At 39.9% G+C, this 17,945-nt stretch overlaps 1 protein-coding gene across 3 annotated transcripts in view; it reads left to right on the forward strand.

Annotated features, from left to right (window-relative positions):
* Window positions 1-17,945, forward strand: part of LAMA2 (laminin subunit alpha 2) — a 580,308-nt gene that overhangs the window by 388,243 nt on the left and 174,120 nt on the right. For all 3 annotated transcript variants that reach the window (XM_041737419.1, XM_041737425.1, XM_041737408.1), the window contains 2 exons: window positions 909-1,026; window positions 8,635-8,769. In XM_041737419.1, coding sequence (XP_041593353.1) covers window positions 909-1,026; window positions 8,635-8,769 — 253 coding nt within the window. The remainder of the gene's footprint in view (window positions 1-908; window positions 1,027-8,634; window positions 8,770-17,945) is intronic.

Raw genomic sequence — 17,945 nt, forward strand, 5'->3', positions numbered from 1 at the left:
ACGACAATCTAGCGACGTCAGGGTGTGTGTTTCTAATCCAGTGTCAGTAAAACCTACCTGTGCTTGTTATAAAGTTTATGATTCAAGCTCCTCAAGCTATTGGAGGTGACTTTTGGTGAAGCAAAACTGTCCATTTTCTCATTTAAAAGTTTACTTGCAGAACATTTCATGTTGCCGGTTAGTCAGTCATGAAATAGTCTGAGTTTATGGACTGCATATATTTTTTAATGCATAATTTCAAATTAATGTAAAAGGTATCAACATTTTCACTAGGACCATATTTTTTTTTCAATTATAAGTACCTTTCTACCAATAGGAAAGGTGAGTTAAGTTAGTTGAAGGATTTATTTCATAAAATTAGCAAAACCACTGATTTGAAAGGTCCTTTATCCTCAGAAAGAGACCGGTATTACTAGATTATGCTCAATCGTTGTTTTCTAGATGATTTTCTAAAGTTCTTGAAAGGACATTCAGAGACTCAGGAGGAGGAAGTCGGGCTAGTTGTAAATTAAAAGCAATTTCACTAGTGACTACGGGAGATATTCTAATGGGAAATGACCTTGCTTTGTCTGTTTGAAGGAATATAAATGTCTAATTAATTGGCCGTGTCTACCTGAAGCCGCTCACATTTTGAAATGTGTGTGTGTGGGGGGAATCTTTCTAATAACTTCTCAACAGGATATCAGACATCTAATCTACTAAAGTCCTTATGACTCGTGTGAATATTTTGCTAATGTGCGAGCTCAGCCTGTGAGGAAACAAAGATGCAGGCACAGGATGTGGCGCCGAGTCCGCGGAGGGCAGGCAGCTGTGGGGCCACCAGACCAGCCAGAGGTGCTTGGCCCAAAGCCCGAGGGGCGTGTGCAGGGCTGCCCCGGCGCTAACGCAGTGCTCGCTGCTGTCCGCAGGATTTCCGAGGTCTCCCTGGCGGTGGGCCAGCCCGGCCGTGGAACTGCCACCGCACCTCCAGCTCGCCTGATAGAACGATGCGAGTGTCCTGCCGGCCACTCTGGCCTGTCCTGTGAGGTAAGCCGCCACCGCCAACCTGCACGAGCTCTCCCCACTCACCAGCCCGATGGAAATACGTCCAGAACCATCTTTGCTGCACTCCGCTTTCCTTTCCTCGTGCCCATCCTAACCTATGGATTTGTTTTTTTCCACCCTCTGCTCACAGCATGAGACACAGTAAGACAAGGGTGGTGGTGGTGTGACCTACAGGTGGGAATCACACCCGAAGGGAAATATTTGATGAGAATTAAAAGTACGGAGCAGTCAGGAAATAAGATGTTTCCGTGAGGCACCTTTATCATAGCCCATCTATTTTCTTGGCACCTCTTCTGGATGGCTAAAGACATTTAAGCCACAGTGGTTCTAAGATGTGGTTCTTTTGGGCTTTGAAAGATTGTTTTTATATGGACCATGACAAGACTTTGGCACTAAATAGCAGAATCTTCCCATGCACGTAGGCTTCCTGGAAGGACACATATTGTCCCCACAGTACCACCACCATCCAGTGGTTATATTTTTAAAATTGTTTATTTTGCTCTCTGGGATTTTCCTCTGATTACCTCTAGAACTGGCATATTTTCCAGATCTTTATCCTCTGGAAGTCGATTTCGTTTTTGCAAATATTGAATATTAAATATTAATAGGAAGAGTGTAATAAAGGAAAAAGTGGAATGGATGGGAAACTGGCCTGGGCTTGAATCTCCACTTCATCGTATACTCGGATTGAGACTTTGCACCATTTACTAAACCTCGTTAAGCTTCAGCTGGTAAACCTCCAAGTCCCTTGCTCACTGCCACCACACTCGCCACTGTCCTGCAGACCCAGAGTCCTCCCCACAGGAGGGGTGCCCAGAATCTGCTCCAGCTCCACAGTGCAGTTTCCTTCCTAGTAGGCAGACTGGTTTAGGCCCACAGCACACTGGTTAGACATTTTTAATACCTCTCCTGAAGAATCACATGAAGATGAAGTGACTTGTGACTCGAAAGCACTATTATAGTGCCTGACAGTTGTCAATGTTGGTTGATATCATAGTATTATTATGGAATAATTAATTCTATATCCATGCATTGACTTCCTTTATAGAAAATGGCATGAAACTTTTGTAGACAGGATTTGAGAAGTTTTACTAAGTACGGCTCATAAGGCAGGTGATGGCACCAGCTCAAAACGAAAGTAACTTAAAAATAATGAATAAAACCCTCTTGAGATGTAGCATGCTGTGATGAAGAGAGAAGCAGCTTGGTTTCACTGAATCCTCCCTGGCTCCGCCACTCGGAGAGAGGGCACTGGCTCTATTTGTGGCTGGCCCTTAGGATTTTTACCTGTAGAATCATCATGAGAATTGATTTGAATGAAAACAGGTGTGTGAAAGCCCTATTTTTAACTGAAATAAATTCCATGTTGTTCAGAGAGCAATATGGTAAGAATAACTGCAAATATCTGTGAAACGTCCTTGGAATAATTTTATAGCTTTGTGGCTCCTCCGAAAGGTGATATTCCCATGAATGTGTCTATACTGATCTAATAAATAATCAAAAAATCCACCTTTTTATTGAATCCTAACTCCCGCATATACATATGTGCACTCGTCCACATACTAGTAAGTGTATATGTAACACTTACAGACACAACCAACCAAAATACATGGAGTAGATGTGAACGATGAGACCGTGAATGTGGCACACGTAAAAGCTACCTTCTTTCCAATGAGCATAAAAGACTTGAAACAAAAGACATAAAGAACTTGAGATTTTTCTGGACAAGTGGAATTTTATCCCAAGAAGTGTTTGGCTATACTGTTGACTCACTGTGTGACCTTGGCCAATTCTTTAATTGTGATAAGGCCTGAGTTGCTCTACAATCATCCAACCTATAAAATAACAGGTTGGGTTTTGAAGTTTTGAAATTCTCTAATTCTGCAACATTATTTTGCTATTAAAGGTATTGAGTAAGTAGTCAAGACTGACTGGTAGCCGTCTTGAAGAGAAAGCTTTCCATGGCTACATTTTGTCTGCATGTGTTTAAAATAATCCTGTTCACTTACAAATAAAAATGTTGGTAGAGAAGCAAATTATTTTAATGCAATCTACCTTCTGTTCCAGATTTTAAATGTTAAAACCTCTTTTTACTGTGATTGGTAGGCTTTTTAAACAGCATGTTCTAAAACATGCATTCCCATTAATCTTAGTAATTTTTCATCATTATATGAAAATACATATTAGCACAAATAAACTGATAAATGAAGGAGATTAAGAAAACTAGGAACACATACAGACCAGCATCTGCATTGGTGGCTTCACCTATGTCCTGTGAATTTCACTTAAGCTCCTATTTACAGACAATAATTACAGTAATATCCTAGTGTTGAGATTATGGGGATAAAGGGCTGTCTCTCATAATAAGGTGCCTAAGGTGTTCTCCACAACCCATTGCCTCTAATCCATTATACATCTTATTTATAATTCATCTTGATTCTAAAGTGTAATTACCCAAGCATAAAATCTAATCATCAAAGCAAGAGCTAAGGACAGTGTTGAAATAATGCCTCCTATTCCAGTAACATATGCTTTGGGTCACGAATACACAAAGCAATTCCTCTACAATATTTTTGCCAAATGTATGGTATTCTAGAGACATTTGCATTTACAAGCTATTCATTTCCTGGTTTTACCCAAAATGTGGTTGCAAATAAATAGAATTAAGTGTTAGTTACTGCTGAAAATATAGCCGATTGTGAAGACGCTTAGGCCTGTTACCTGTCATCTCATGATGCTACAGCCCTGGTCATTGGAAATGTGAGTTTCTAGAAATACCCACTTCTTACACTTTGTGATTTGAAGTAAAGATCAGATTACCTTTGGAAGCTGAATAAAGGACCCAGTTTCCTTACTACATTTGTTGGTTTGGGGGCCATTGAGTTTACCATCCTTTGTTTCTGCTGTTTCTCACCATCGTCTGAGTTCACATGATTGCCTGACTGACCTAAACTGACCTAAACTTGGGTTAGGTTGTATGCAGAAACGGAAGATTGTCAGGACTGAGTATGCGGTTCTCTGCTGTAAGCTCATGGTGGTCAAAGAGTTGCAGTTGATCCCTAGAGCATATGTTCTGCAGTTCAGCCTCTGTGTCTTCACCCTCATGTTATAATAGGGCTGCTGGCTCACAGCTGAGCGGCTGCTGTCTACTGGGTCACCATTCAGAAGCTGTTACTTTGGCTACTAAAGCTAATTTTTTTAATGCCCCCGAAATAGATACCCATTATCAACTCATAAAACACAAAAGACAAACTAGTGAAAACAGACTTTTCTTCTTCCAAACGCACATCTCTCGGGATACCCTTTACCAATTTTCTTCTATGTGGAAGACCCAAAGACTGCTCTCCTGTGCACAAAAATATGGAGGAATGTGGCATGGCTCAGTAGGAAGACCTCGATATTCTGTCACCCAATGCAATATAGGACAATTACTCTTATTTTTATTTTTAGTCTTAAATGACTACATTTAAAAAAAACGTATCTGAGGTGCAGGCAACTGTGTTGATTTATCGTATGTGAAGCACTAAACATACTTCACCTTATTTAATCCTCCCAACAACCTTGTAAAAGAGAAACAACTGACCATGTGCTGAACGCTCACTATGTCCTGCACAACACCGAGTGCACTTCCCTAATGTACCTACACCAACACTGAGCACCTATTATGATCCCCATTTTATGGATGAGGAAATGGAAGCCCAGGCAAGTTATGAAACTTGCCCATGATCACCCAGCTAGAAAACAGCAAGACTGCAGTCTGAGCCTGGGTAACTCTGTTTCAGAAAACCTAGGCACACTTCCCTACTTAACAACATCCTCATGTTCCAGGTGAGGAAACTGCAACCCACAGTGTTCGAAACCTGTGTAAAATTGTATCAGTAAGCAGGGAACCAGCATTAAACTGAGGATTGCCTGGTTGCAAAATCCATGTCAAGAGATGATAGTCTTTCCACTGGCAACAGCACAAGTGTTTTTCTTGTTAAAGTCTGAGGAGGGAGGTGGGGGGTGTTGTGTAACTCTGCACCTGGAGCTGTGGGTTCTGTATTCTCTTTGTCTCCTTCCTCCCACATTTTTGTGCAAATGAGATGTGAACATTTTGATGAGATGCCATATTATGAAAATAAAGATAGAAGGACAGCAGAAGACAACTGAGCTATGCATAACTTTAGCACAAAGAAAGAACTTTGGGAAAGTTTGAGTTAGAAAAAAAGGGATACAATTAGGACAGTGTTTATTTGCTTTTTTAAAATTCTCCATTTTGTCTCAGAAAGCATTAGAGAGGGCTACAAAAAGTAGCTATTATCTTTCCTCTTTTATTCCGGCTCAAACATAATCTTTCTCACGAATTTTGCCCCAGTTCACTGAGAACATCTGATACTGAAAAACTCTCAAAAATGTCAAAAAGTGGAAAGAATAAAAACAAAGAGCTTCCAAGAAAGGAGGGGATTAAAATGGAATAAATACATCCAGTTCCTTTAAAAAGTGTTTTAAGGTTCTAACTCCAGCACTGTCTCTTGTTTTGCTAACTCATAGTAACTTAATCAGGACATAAAAATTAATCAGGATGTTAGAAGGAAAAGAAGATTCAGAAATCATCTGAGTTAATACGTTTGCTCATTTGTGGGATGGGGAAACCACGTCTCAATGCCACACAACTTGCCTGTATCCCTTAGAAGAAACTAGCTTGTAAAATCAAGGCTTCCATAATCATTTGTGTCACAGGATCAGAGTCCCTATGCCTTTTAAAAGAGAATGAGCAGCATGCCCGGGATTCTCAATTCTGGCTGCTTATTAGACTCATCTAGTAGTTTTAAAACAAACACTGGCCCCGCTCTCCACCAGTTAGATAAAAATTTCTGAAGATGGGGCATCTGGGTGGCTCAGTTGGTGGAGCGTCCAACTCTTGGTTTTGGCTCAGGTCATGATCTCAAGGTCCTGAGATGGAGCCCTACACAGGCTTCTCCCTGGACAGGGAGTCTGCTTAGGATTCTCTCTCTCCCTCTGCCTCTCCTTCCTCTCTCTCTCTCTCTCCCTCTCTCTCTGAAAAAAATAAAATCTAAAAAAAAATTATTTTAATTAAAAAAGAATTTCTGGAGGTGGAGCCAGGGTTATATATAAAACTCCTCAGATGATTCCATGTGCAGCCAACATCGGGAACGACAGAGCTAGGCCTCGAAGGTTCGACACAGAGCTCACTTGGCGCTGAGGCTCACGTTCCCGTTACAAGTGTTTTTGGGCTTCGTGCTGCTGTCTTCCCCGGGAAGAGCCATGGTAGTAGGGGATGTGGGTGAGTGTCAGAGTAAACTTCACCTGCCCTGCTCACCTTTGGATTTCATTTTATAACCATGAATTTCACGTACTTCCTCGATGAAAAGTCTTTCTTTCTTTCTTTCTGTCTTTCTTTCTTTCTTTCTTTCTTTTTTCTTTCTTATTTTTTAACAATGCCAGGAAGGGACACTTGGGTGACTCTTTGCATGTCACATGGGCCATCTTCTCCAACTCTACTAAAGGCAGTCCGGAAAATACACTTTTTTTTTGTTGTTATTGTTGTTACACAATCTAATTTTTATTTTTTATTTTTTTATTGGCGTTCAATTTGCCAACATCTAGCATAACACCAAGAGTCCCGCTCAGTGCCCGTCACTGAGTCACCCCAACCCCCCACCACCTCCCTTTCTACCACCCCTTGTTCGTTTCCCAGAGTTAGGAGTCTCTCATGTTCTGTATCTTTCTGATATTTCCCACTCATTTTTTCTCCTTTCCCCTTTATTCCCTTTCACTATTTTTTATATTCCCCAAATGAATGAGACCATATAATGTTTGTCCTTCTCCGATTGACTTACTTCACTCAGCATCATACCCTCCAGTTCCATCCACATCGAAGCAAATGGTGGGTATTTGTCGTTTCTAATGGCTGAGGAATATTCCACGTATACATAGACCACAGCTTCTCTATCCATCATCCGTCAATGGACACTGAGGCTCTTTCCACAGTGTGGCTATTGTGGGAAAAGTCCTGTTTCTAAACTTGATTCTTCCTCTGAACCTTTTAAAGTTTTCAACTTTTGTTAGAGATATAAAAGGAAGTTAAGAACTCTCTACTTGTGCAATTTTCACATTCACAAACACACACCCACACACACCAAACAAATACACCAGTAAAATAACAATAATTACATAGGTATCCAAGGATGAAATCCATGTAAAGAAAATCAGTTTTATTCAATAGTCAGCATACTAAAGAATGGGAACAACTCCGTGAAATATTTTTGAATACAATTTGAATCATTTGTTTGGTTTCTTAAATTAATTCCTCAGTCATAATTTCTACACCGTATTTGATAACAATGGCAATATGAGCCTTGATTTTAAATAACATGAATAGACTTATTAAAATATATGATTAAGTCCCCCATAAGACAAATGAGACTCAAAATATTGTGACTACTGCCCCGGATTTTCTGTATCAGCTTGCTCAAAGTTGGGACGTTACTTAATCTCATTAAAATTTCTTATAGGCTGTGATAAAAGCAAAGAGACTCCTAATTAAATGCTTAATGGAGATACTGTTACAGTATCCAGATCAAAATAAGCAAGGAGAGTGCTGACTAGTGATCTTTTTTCTTTTCTCAAGGAACCCTTTTGCATATACTGCTCTGGATAACCTAGTCCAGAACCAAAAGAACACAGAGGTATTAGGAAGTTCTTAATGTATATGCTTTTGTCCTGCTTATTCAGCAGTCGTCCCTTCAACAGGAGCAAAATATCCTGTGGGGAAAAAAATCCTACACAGCCCAAGTGGTAAGACCGCCCCTTTGTCATCTTCACTGGGACCTGAACAGCCAACTCTTACCTCCCACTCATAAATCAGACGACACCTGATAAATGCACTAGCTTCGCACACCAAAAGGCCTGAGCCTGGAACCCAAGACGTTCTTATTCCCTCTTCGGGGCTGTGGGCTCTCTTCCAGAAAGCCAGGGATGTGTTTTGATCCATTTGCATAATGAACCCGAATGAAGATGGAAGTCTTGATTCTGCATGTGTCAGCTTTGCTAGCGGTTTTCTGTTTGCTCTCAGATTTTTATTGCAAAATGAAAAAAATAAAAAAAAGAGAGAGATCAGGGCAGGATAAATTTTATTGGTGGCCTAATATTCCCAAGACATGAGAATTTTGAATTTCTTGCTTTTATCATCCTTAAATTATATCGATAAAGAAAAAATGCAACCATGACACTTTTCTATTTATTTAATATTTCTCTGAGTCTCATTGGACCTTAGCAAGTTGTCCAGCCAGCGTAGCAGGAACAGATTTTAGGCTGTCAGGGACACTGGAATTCTCTCCTTCGTCCAAATGACAATTTTGCCTTAAAACAAACCTTTTTGTGGAGGGAAGGACAACTGGGAGCTTTCTCCGACTGAGGGTGTGCGCGGGAACAGCCCCACGTGCCGGGCCGTCAGGGACCTGGCCCTCGTGCCTGAAGGTGCGTTGCCTCCCGCGCGGGCGGGTGGGTGTCCTCGTGCCACCAGGACCCAGGGGCGCCCAAGCAGCTTGAGCCCTGACCCCCCTGACCTCTTGCCTCTTCCTCCAGGCGTGCGGGCCAGGGTTCTACCGGCTGCCGTCAGAGCCGGGCAGTGCGGCGGCGAGGCCAGCCCTGGGCCCCTGCGTCCCCTGTCAGTGCCACGGACACAGCAGCCTGTGCGACCCCGAGACCTCCAAATGCCAGGTAAGCACCTGCCCCTCCCCGCCCACCCTCCTCTTTGCACAGAGGCCAGCAAGGACACGGCAGGGCCCTGAACACGTGCGGGTCCCAGAGGATACGTGCGGGGAAGGGCACTGACCATATTACACATTTTTAAAAGTAATTGAAGATTGATCATTCGGAGAAACCACTGCCTATATCAAAAAATAAAATATTAACAGCGTTTTAGAAGAACACCCGAGGACACCACTAGTTATCTAAAAATCATACAGGGCGGCTTTTTTTTTTTTTCTGATTATATACCATAAGAAACTTATAAAGAATTTGGAAATCATGTAAAAATATTTTTAAAAAATACAAGTCATCCAAAATTCAACATAAACGTTTAATATTTTAGGTATTTCCTAGGAATTGTGCGCATGTGGGTATAAATAACGTATAAAACCATGTCTTGGCATTTGCTTTTCAAATGTGCCGATTACGAGCATGTTATGTTGCCGGATGTTCTTGGGAATCTTTAGTCTTTGACTGGGTATCCCCTATTTACCCTTCTCCCTGGAGTTCCAGGCCCTCTCGGTGGTGGGTGGTGGTGGTACACCCCCACTAAGGGCCCGCTATGCCCTTGGCCCCCTCCGGCCCCGCGAGAAGTCCAGGTCTGCTGTGCCACCAGCTGGGCCGCCCTGGACGCTCACCCTCACCAGCTCCGGGCACCACGTTGCTAAGCGCCCCCTCCTCGTCTCTTGAACCCGCATCTCCTGAAACCCTGCCCTGAGGCTTCTGGAACTCAAGGTGGAGACTCAGCAAGGGGGAGACCCAGTCTCCCTCTTCTTTTAAAGTCCCCTGAGCTTCGCTGTCCCCGACCCAGTGCCCTCCATACCCCCCAAGGGGTGGCTCTTGCTTTCACACTCTACCCGCCCGAAAGTAGGCAGGTGGCCCTGCCCCCATCGCCTCTCTCGTATCATCCTCCTTCCTCCTCCTTCCTCCCCCATGACAATACGCTGAGTCTTTGCCCCATCGACTTGACACCTACTCATTGACGCTCTCTACCAACCCCCAGCTCACCCACCTCGTTGCTTGGAGATCTTTCCTCCATATCATCGCCATTCTCTCCAGCACTCTTCCTGTCATAATTCTTGGGGACTCTAATGTTCATGAAATCACTTCTTTCCTACCCTTGTCTCTGTTTCTTGTCCTCACCCCAAGGTGCTGTCCTAGAACTTGTCATTATGAGAAATAGCAGTGCCTCCACAGTCTCGGGGGCAGCTCTCCTCTACTCTGACAACCATCCCTTTTCTCTCCAGTTCACTTCTTGGCGCGTCAGCTCCAGCCTCTTTAGTCTCACCGTCGATGCTCACACCTTTTCATGGTTGCTTAGCTCCTTGGTGCCCACACTCTCTCCACCCGTTTAACATTCACGACCCTTCGTTAGGATCGCTGCCTTGGAATGTTCGTTCCTCTTGCTACCCCTTCACGTGCTTCTGCCCAGTTAGCCCTCGTTCGGTCCTACGGCCCCACACCTGTGCCTTCCAAGCCCATGTCGCTGTTGAGGAACACAACTGTGCTGTGTCCCCCTGTACATCCATCCTCACTCCCCACGATGGCCCCTTTGTGAGCTCTGCAACGTACCACTGTCCCTCAGGCCTCTTGCTCCTCCACATTTCTGGATGATTACTTCATACCTTCCCCTTCCTCTTCAAGCCCCCACACCCCACCCCCAGCCCTTTGCCAGCTTTACTCTCAACTGATGGTCATGCTTCTTATTTTATTGATTAGAAGGAGTTGGAATAGAACTAAAACGACCTTCGATTACCACGTGTACCCACCTTTCTACGTCTGTGTGCAATCACTGACTCCTATCATTTTGGATAAGCTTTTCTTACTTCTAGAAAAGATCAAGTCTGCACTTATGCTCTAGATCCCAGCCCTTTCTCCTGCTCAAGGGCATCATTCTGCCCATCCCTATTTACCTCTTTCTCACATCATCACTTTTTGGTTCCTTTACTATCTTAAGAAGTAATAATAATAAAAATAAAACAAAACACAAAACAGGGACGCCTCAGTGGCTCAGTTGGTTGAGCCACAGGCTCTTGGTTTCAGCTCGGATTATGATCTCATGGGTCATGGGATCGAGCCATGCAACTGGCTCCATGCTCAGTGGGGAGTCTGTTCGAAGGTTCTCTCCCTCTGCCCCTCCCCCCACATGTATGTGTGTACATGTGCTCTCTCTCTATTCTGAAACAAATGGATAAATCTTTTTTTAAGATTTTACTTATTTGGGGATCCCTGGGTGACTCAGCAGTTTACACCTGCCTTTGGCCCAGGGCATGATCCTGGAGTCCTGGGATAGAGTCCCACATCGGACTCCCTGCATGGGGCCTGCTTCTCCCTCTGCCTGTGTCTCTGCCTCTCTCTCTCTCTCTGTGTATGTCATGAATAAATAAATAAAATCTTTTTAAAAAAGATTTTATTTATTCATTTTAGAGAGAGAGTGAGAACATGTGTGCGTGCGTGGAGGAGGGGGGGCAGAGGAAGAGGGAGAACCTTTAGCAGACTCCACAATGAGCATGGAGCCCCACATGGGGTTGGATATGAGATCATGAGCTGAGCCAGAGTCAGGAGTTGGGCATTTAACTGACTGAGCCACCCAAGGAGCCCCATAAATGGATGAATCTTTAAAAAAAATTAATTAAATAAAAATAAAAATAAAAATGAACTCTCTGGACTTCACTTTCCTTCTTGACTTCTCTCACTTCATTCCCCTCCCTATATACAGTGAAGAGTTGTTCATACTCTCTATAGTTTTTCAGGATAGTGGTAGAGGCAAAAATTATTAATAAATAAATATTTATTTATTAACATTTCCTTTTCTATATAGTTTCTCTCTTCCGTTCTCTCTTCAATTATTTAAATCAAGCTTTTGCCTCTACCACTATCCAGAAGCCAGTGATCAATATTCAGCCATCAGTCTTCTTTCTTTTTCTTTTTTTTTAAAGATTTTATTTATTTATCTTAGAGAGAGAGAGAGAGAGATAGTAACAGAGATAGTGAGAGAGCATAGGTGAGGAGGAGAGGAAGAAGCACAATCCCTGCTGAGCAGGGGACTGACACAGGGCTTGATCCAGGACCCTGGGACCATGACTTGAGCCAAAGGCAGATGTTTAACGTAGCCACCCAAGTGCCCCAGTCTTCATCTTTCTTAATCAATCAGCAGCATTTGCTACTCTAAATCATCCATTCTTCTTGAAAGTTTTTGTTTGGTTTGTTCCCTGGACATGCTGTTCCAGGGATTGCTAAACCAGGTGACTACACCTTGTGTCTCCTTTGCTGTGTTTCCCCCCATGCCTCAAATCCACATACTGGGGTTCGCAGGATTCAATCCTTGGAACAGTTGGCTTCTCTAACTATGCTCACTCCCATGGTGATCTTGCCTAAGCACATGCCTTTCAGTACCTACACTGAGAGACCATGGTATTTACCCTTGTTTCTATGATTAAATCTTAGATCCAAATCTTTAATCCTTCTAGAATTTATTGTGATATGAGGAGGTATCTTTCTTCAAGTATATATTACTTTAAAGAAATATTTATTTACTAATGTTTCCTTTTCTCCTTGATACATCATGGTATCTGAATATATACAAATTTGTTTATCCATATTAAGATATGTTAAAGGTCATCTGTTCTGTGCTATTTACCTTCTAGTTCATGTTACAGTATTCTGACCACCTTCATTTTATACTAAATTATAATATCTGGCAATGTAGGGGCCCCTGGGTGACTCTCAGTCAGTTAAGTGTCTGCCTTCAGCTCAGGTCATGATCCCAGGGTCCTGAAATCGAACCCCACATCAGGCTCCCTGCTCAGTAGGGAGCCTGCTTCTCCCTCTGCCTCTCCCCTTGCTCATGCTTTCTCTTTTTCTATCTTAAATAAATAAAATAAATAAATAAATAAATAAATAAATAAATAAATAAATAAATAAATATTTTATGAAAATCTGGCCAACCAAGGCCCTTTCTTTTTCTTTTCCCAATTTCTTGACTAGATGTAATTATATATTCTTCTAGAGGACATTCTGATTCACAATTTCAATCTCTTCACCAAAGATGTTACTGGACTTTTATTGGAAGGCATTAAACCTATGGGTAAAGAATTGATGTCTTTACACTATTTAGTTATCCTCCCTCAACCCAGGAGTATAATACTCTTTTCTATTCAAAACCTTTTTGTGTCTCACAGTGAACTGTTTTTTATCATCACCTATATAGGTTATGCATTTCTTACATTAAGCTTATTTCTATGTATCTTACATTTTTACTTCAATGGTGAACATTACATTCTTTTCCACTTCAGTTTTTTTACTAACTTGTCACTACTGACAAACATTAATAGAATAGATTTTTTTTACATGTGTTTGATATCCAACCACTTTGTTTTTAGTTCTAGGTGTTTCTCAGTTGATTCTTTCAGTTATTTATATATTTATAATAATATTATTTGCAAATAGTTATAATTTGCAAATACTTTCTTGCCAGAAGGTGTATCTACTATAATAGTTTTATGTTTTTGCATTAAGTCTTCTAAAAAGGTTGTATAGGAAGATAGCCTCCTATCTTATGCATAATTTTAATATGAATGCCTCAGGTCTTTCACCACGAAGTATGATGCTGGTGTTTAGCTTAAGATAAATATCCTTTACCATGTTGAGAAATTTCTTTTTATTCCTGGTCTCTTAAAAACATCTCCTTTCAAGTCAGGTTAGGATATTGAAATTGATTATGCGCTTATTTGTGAGGAGTAGAGTAAAAGTAAAGATGTGTTAAATATATACATTTTAGATATAATCATATATTTCTTTTTACCTTAAACAGAGTGATGAATGATATTATTAACTGAATGAATAACTGAATAATATTAACCATCCTTGAATTCCTGAAATAACTACTATTTGTTCAGTGTGGTAGTCTCTCTCTAATCTGCTGGCTTGTAAAATTCAATAAATAATTTCAAGAGAGGGGATTAATTTATACATTTTTAAGTGAGAATTAGGTACATTTTTCCTTCTTATGTAATCTTCACTGGTATTTTTTAACAGGGCTATGTTTAATTCATAAGATTAATTTATTTTATTTTTTTAAGATACATTTATTTCTTTTATATATATATAGAGAAAGCACGAGTGGAGGGAGGGGCAGAAAGAGAGGGAGAGAAAGAATCTTAAGCAGACTCCACACTGAGCATGAAGCCCTACTCGGGGCTTGACCTCACACCCTGAGATGGTGACCTAATCTGTAATCAAGAGTCGGATCCTCAGCTGACTGAGACACCCAGACACCCCCATATGATTAATTTTAAGACATCTATAAAGGATAAAGTTTAATTTCATATTTTAGAATAAAAATTGTCTTTATATTGTCCTCTTTAGAACAATTGGCTATTATAGCTGTTGTGCTACATGTCTGTGTTTTGGGATATCCCCAAATGAAGTGCAAAAATAAATACATGTGCACATCAAACATGCATAGCTAGTATAAATAGCTGTGTTCTGAATTTTTATATTTTCCTTCAGGGAACATATAACTTTTGAATTTAGGCAACTTTATTCATCTTTGAAATAGCCCCAGGAGGCAAATAGGAAATAGCTATTATTACTCTGATGCTGTAACTGAGGAAACTTGAAGCATACTTATTTCTTTTCTATGTGTAGTGTTTAATATCAACACCATTACACAGAGCAATGCCCTCTACTCTGGACAGAGTGGTCATAAGTATGAATCTGGGGTCAGATGCCTTGGTTCCAATCCTGGATTCATATCTTGTGGGCTGTGGGAGCCCAGTCAGTTTATCTCAAGTCAATGGGGTCTTAGTTTCCTCACTTATAAAATGAAGATAATAATAGTACCTACCCATAGTTTTTGTAAGGATTTAATGAAATACTATATAAAGGGCACAGAACACTACTTAGTACATGGTAAGCTTCAGAGAAGAAAGAATAATGATGATGATGATGATGATGATGATGATAGTAATTACCGTACATGTTATCTGCCATTTATAGTCTAAGAATCAATCAGATAATAATCAAAACATGAAAAAATCATTATCTCTGGCACCATGCCAAATATCCTCACCTTTTTTCTTTAGATCTTTCTTGAAAAACATGGAGAGGGGAAGAAAAACACTATAGAAAACTTCATAGTCTAAGCATTTCAATTTTTAAATAAAATCCACATCTCTTTGTAACTATTCTCTTCAAATTCCTGATGATACTTATCAGAGAACTGTTGCTTCACTCTAGATATTAATATATCCTACACATAGACGTGTTACTACCAATAGCTCAGTGACTATTGTCCCTTAAGGAAAATTTTCTTCAAAATGGAAGAGCAAAACCTATGTGACATTGAACCCCAAGCCAAGTGGAAGCAGAGGCTAGGGAATAAACATTAATCAGTAAGAAACATACACCTGCAGACCCTCTTAGGTAGATAGATAGGTAAATAGATAGTTTTTCCAAGTTGATATAACACAAACACCTCTATCTATCTGTATCTACAACTGTCTGTATATACTGTCACTACATCCCCATGGTCAGTATTATTTTTCCGATTTTTTTCCTTTTTTTTTTTTTTGAAGAGAATATTGAATTCTCAGCTAGCTCAAATAGCTTTTGAAGACCAAATAATTTGTGAAAATATTATTTTCACTCTATCACAATTCTTATTTTAAAATGAAAAAATAAATTATTATGATCTGCTCTGTTATCTGAAACCACTAGCATCTATGATTAAGCAATTAGTCCTATATTTGGTAAACAGACTTATAACTAGAATCTACCGTGTTTAAGGTTAAACCCTATCTTATTGAATTTATCTAAAAACCTAACCAAATAGAGATTGTTGACATTTCATTACAACTCTGAACATTAATGCTTAGAAAATCTAAGTAACCATTAGATTCTTGGCTAAAATGTTAAGAATCAGGTTTCAAATCCACTATAAAATGCTACCTACAGACTGAGAGAGCACACACACTGTTATCTGATTAAATGATTTGATTTAGAAGGCCCAGGTGAATTCTATCCGAGACTACTGATAGAATCTGCAAATATGATTAAGAGTCATGTATGAAAAATATTTGCAAAAATCATGAAAATATGAAATTTTCCGTAGGATGGAAAGCACTGAAATGCCACTCTGGATTTACAAACGAAAGTAAAATGTAGCAAACATTGATTTTGATCTCCACTAAAACATGCGAATTGCTTACTTAACTAATATCTGTCAAGTGTAGAAAAATAAATACAGCTCATTAGAAATCAGTACAGGTTCACTCAAAATAAATCATTTCAGACTAATTGCTAGGGTTATTATATGTATATCTGAGACCCTTCTTGAATCCCATTAGAATATCAAATTCATCAGAAAGTGTAACACATCATATCTCAGATCCAGCAAAAATAGGAACAGCTACCAAATGTCCAACACTGTCTACATGTGTGCCAGGACCAAGGCTGATCACTACAGACAGATTTATTTTCTCATTTATTCTTACAGTGAACTCGTGGTGTTTATAATCGTTCCTTCTTTTACAGTTGATGAACGAATGCTGACAGAAATGAAATAATTTGCTTATGTCATAAGCCAGTACAGGTCAGATCTATGATCCAAACTCTGGTTTGTTTAAATAAGAGTTTGACAGAATGTTTCATGATATTTTCACAAACAAGTTTGAAGAATCGGGCCAGATAGTAATCAGTTAATAAGTTTAACAGGTATAGAAGCTGCTGAACTTAGTAACCAATTAACAAGTCTGATGATTGTAGAAGTTGCTCTACACCTGAAGCATGTTCAGATCTCCAGTGATGAGACCTAGGCTTTGTGTTTCACCGCATCTTGTTCAAAATCATCAGTGATCTGGATGAGATCTACCAAATAGAGGATGTAGAGCCGAAGTGTTACCTAATGTATGAGATGGTGGTCAAGAAGCTAAAAGAGCCTGACAGGTGGAAGGATGAGCCACAATTAACAAGATGAAGTTAATATAAAAGGTTCTGAAGTAAGGCAGGCTCATTTGTTTTATTCATTCTTGTGGCATTTAATACATATTTCCAATGGACAGGTATTGTGGTAAGTGATGAGAAGATACCAAGGTAAGGAATGCAGGGGCCTTGCCCTCTAGGAGCTTATAGTCTAGTGTTTATAGGGAGAAAGCAGAGGAAATGGCATGTGGTAGTAATTCCTGTGAAATAGGAGTTTTTAGTTGACTGCAGAGTCATGTATATAAGATCCAGATCAGGGAAGGGAGTACAGTCACTTTATTTGCAAATTTCAGGTAGAGGCTTTTAATATGTATTTTAAGAGAAATTCTGAGTAGTCAAGATTATCAAATGTTTAACTTGAAGAAATATGTAGAAATAATACTATTTTGTAGACATTTGAGGACTGCCTTGGGAAATGGAAATAAGACTTACTCTTCACAGCATCAGAAGGCAGAACTTGGATCATTGACTGAAAATTAGAATTAGACATGTTTTCATTCAACATAAGGAAAGCTTCATAGCTTATCATTGTATAAGATGAAAAGGGCTGCCTTATGAGGATCCATTCATTCAGTAACATATTGAAGAGGAAGTGTGGAGGCATCCCTTTAAGGAAAGAAGGCTAAGCTAAGCAACTTTTCACCTCAGAGCTAAGGAACCAAATAGTACTAATGTTACATTATTTGGTTTAGTGGAAGGAATATATAGCACCAGTTTTCCCATGTGCAAAAAACCATGCATATCATATATTCTAATCTGTTATTGGAAAGGTACTAGAACATACAATATCACTCTTGAGAATATAATTTAACTTCTCGTTACACATATAAAGCATAGGAATTTTTCCTAAAGATTAATTTCTATTCAAGACAAATATGTCTCAAAATAGGAAAGTCGAATGAAGGGTCTGTGTCAAAAAGTTTCAAAAATAACATCATGATTTATGTGCTGTGTTTATGGTCCTAAACCAGAACATTTGGTTTCGTTAACCGAGTTGTAAGTCAGCAACCCTGTGAAAGATTGTCCAGAGAAGGTTAAAATATTTGCTTGATCTATGAAGAAATTACATAGAGTGGTAGGTATAAAAGCAGCAAATCGTATTTTTGAATCTGTTTCTGGTAATGATCAACATCAAGTGTTTTGAGTCAATTATTAATGCTATA

This window comes from Vulpes lagopus, chromosome 2 (genome assembly GCF_018345385.1).
Source record: "Vulpes lagopus strain Blue_001 chromosome 2, ASM1834538v1, whole genome shotgun sequence".
Classification (NCBI taxonomy): domain Eukaryota; kingdom Metazoa; phylum Chordata; class Mammalia; order Carnivora; family Canidae; genus Vulpes; species Vulpes lagopus.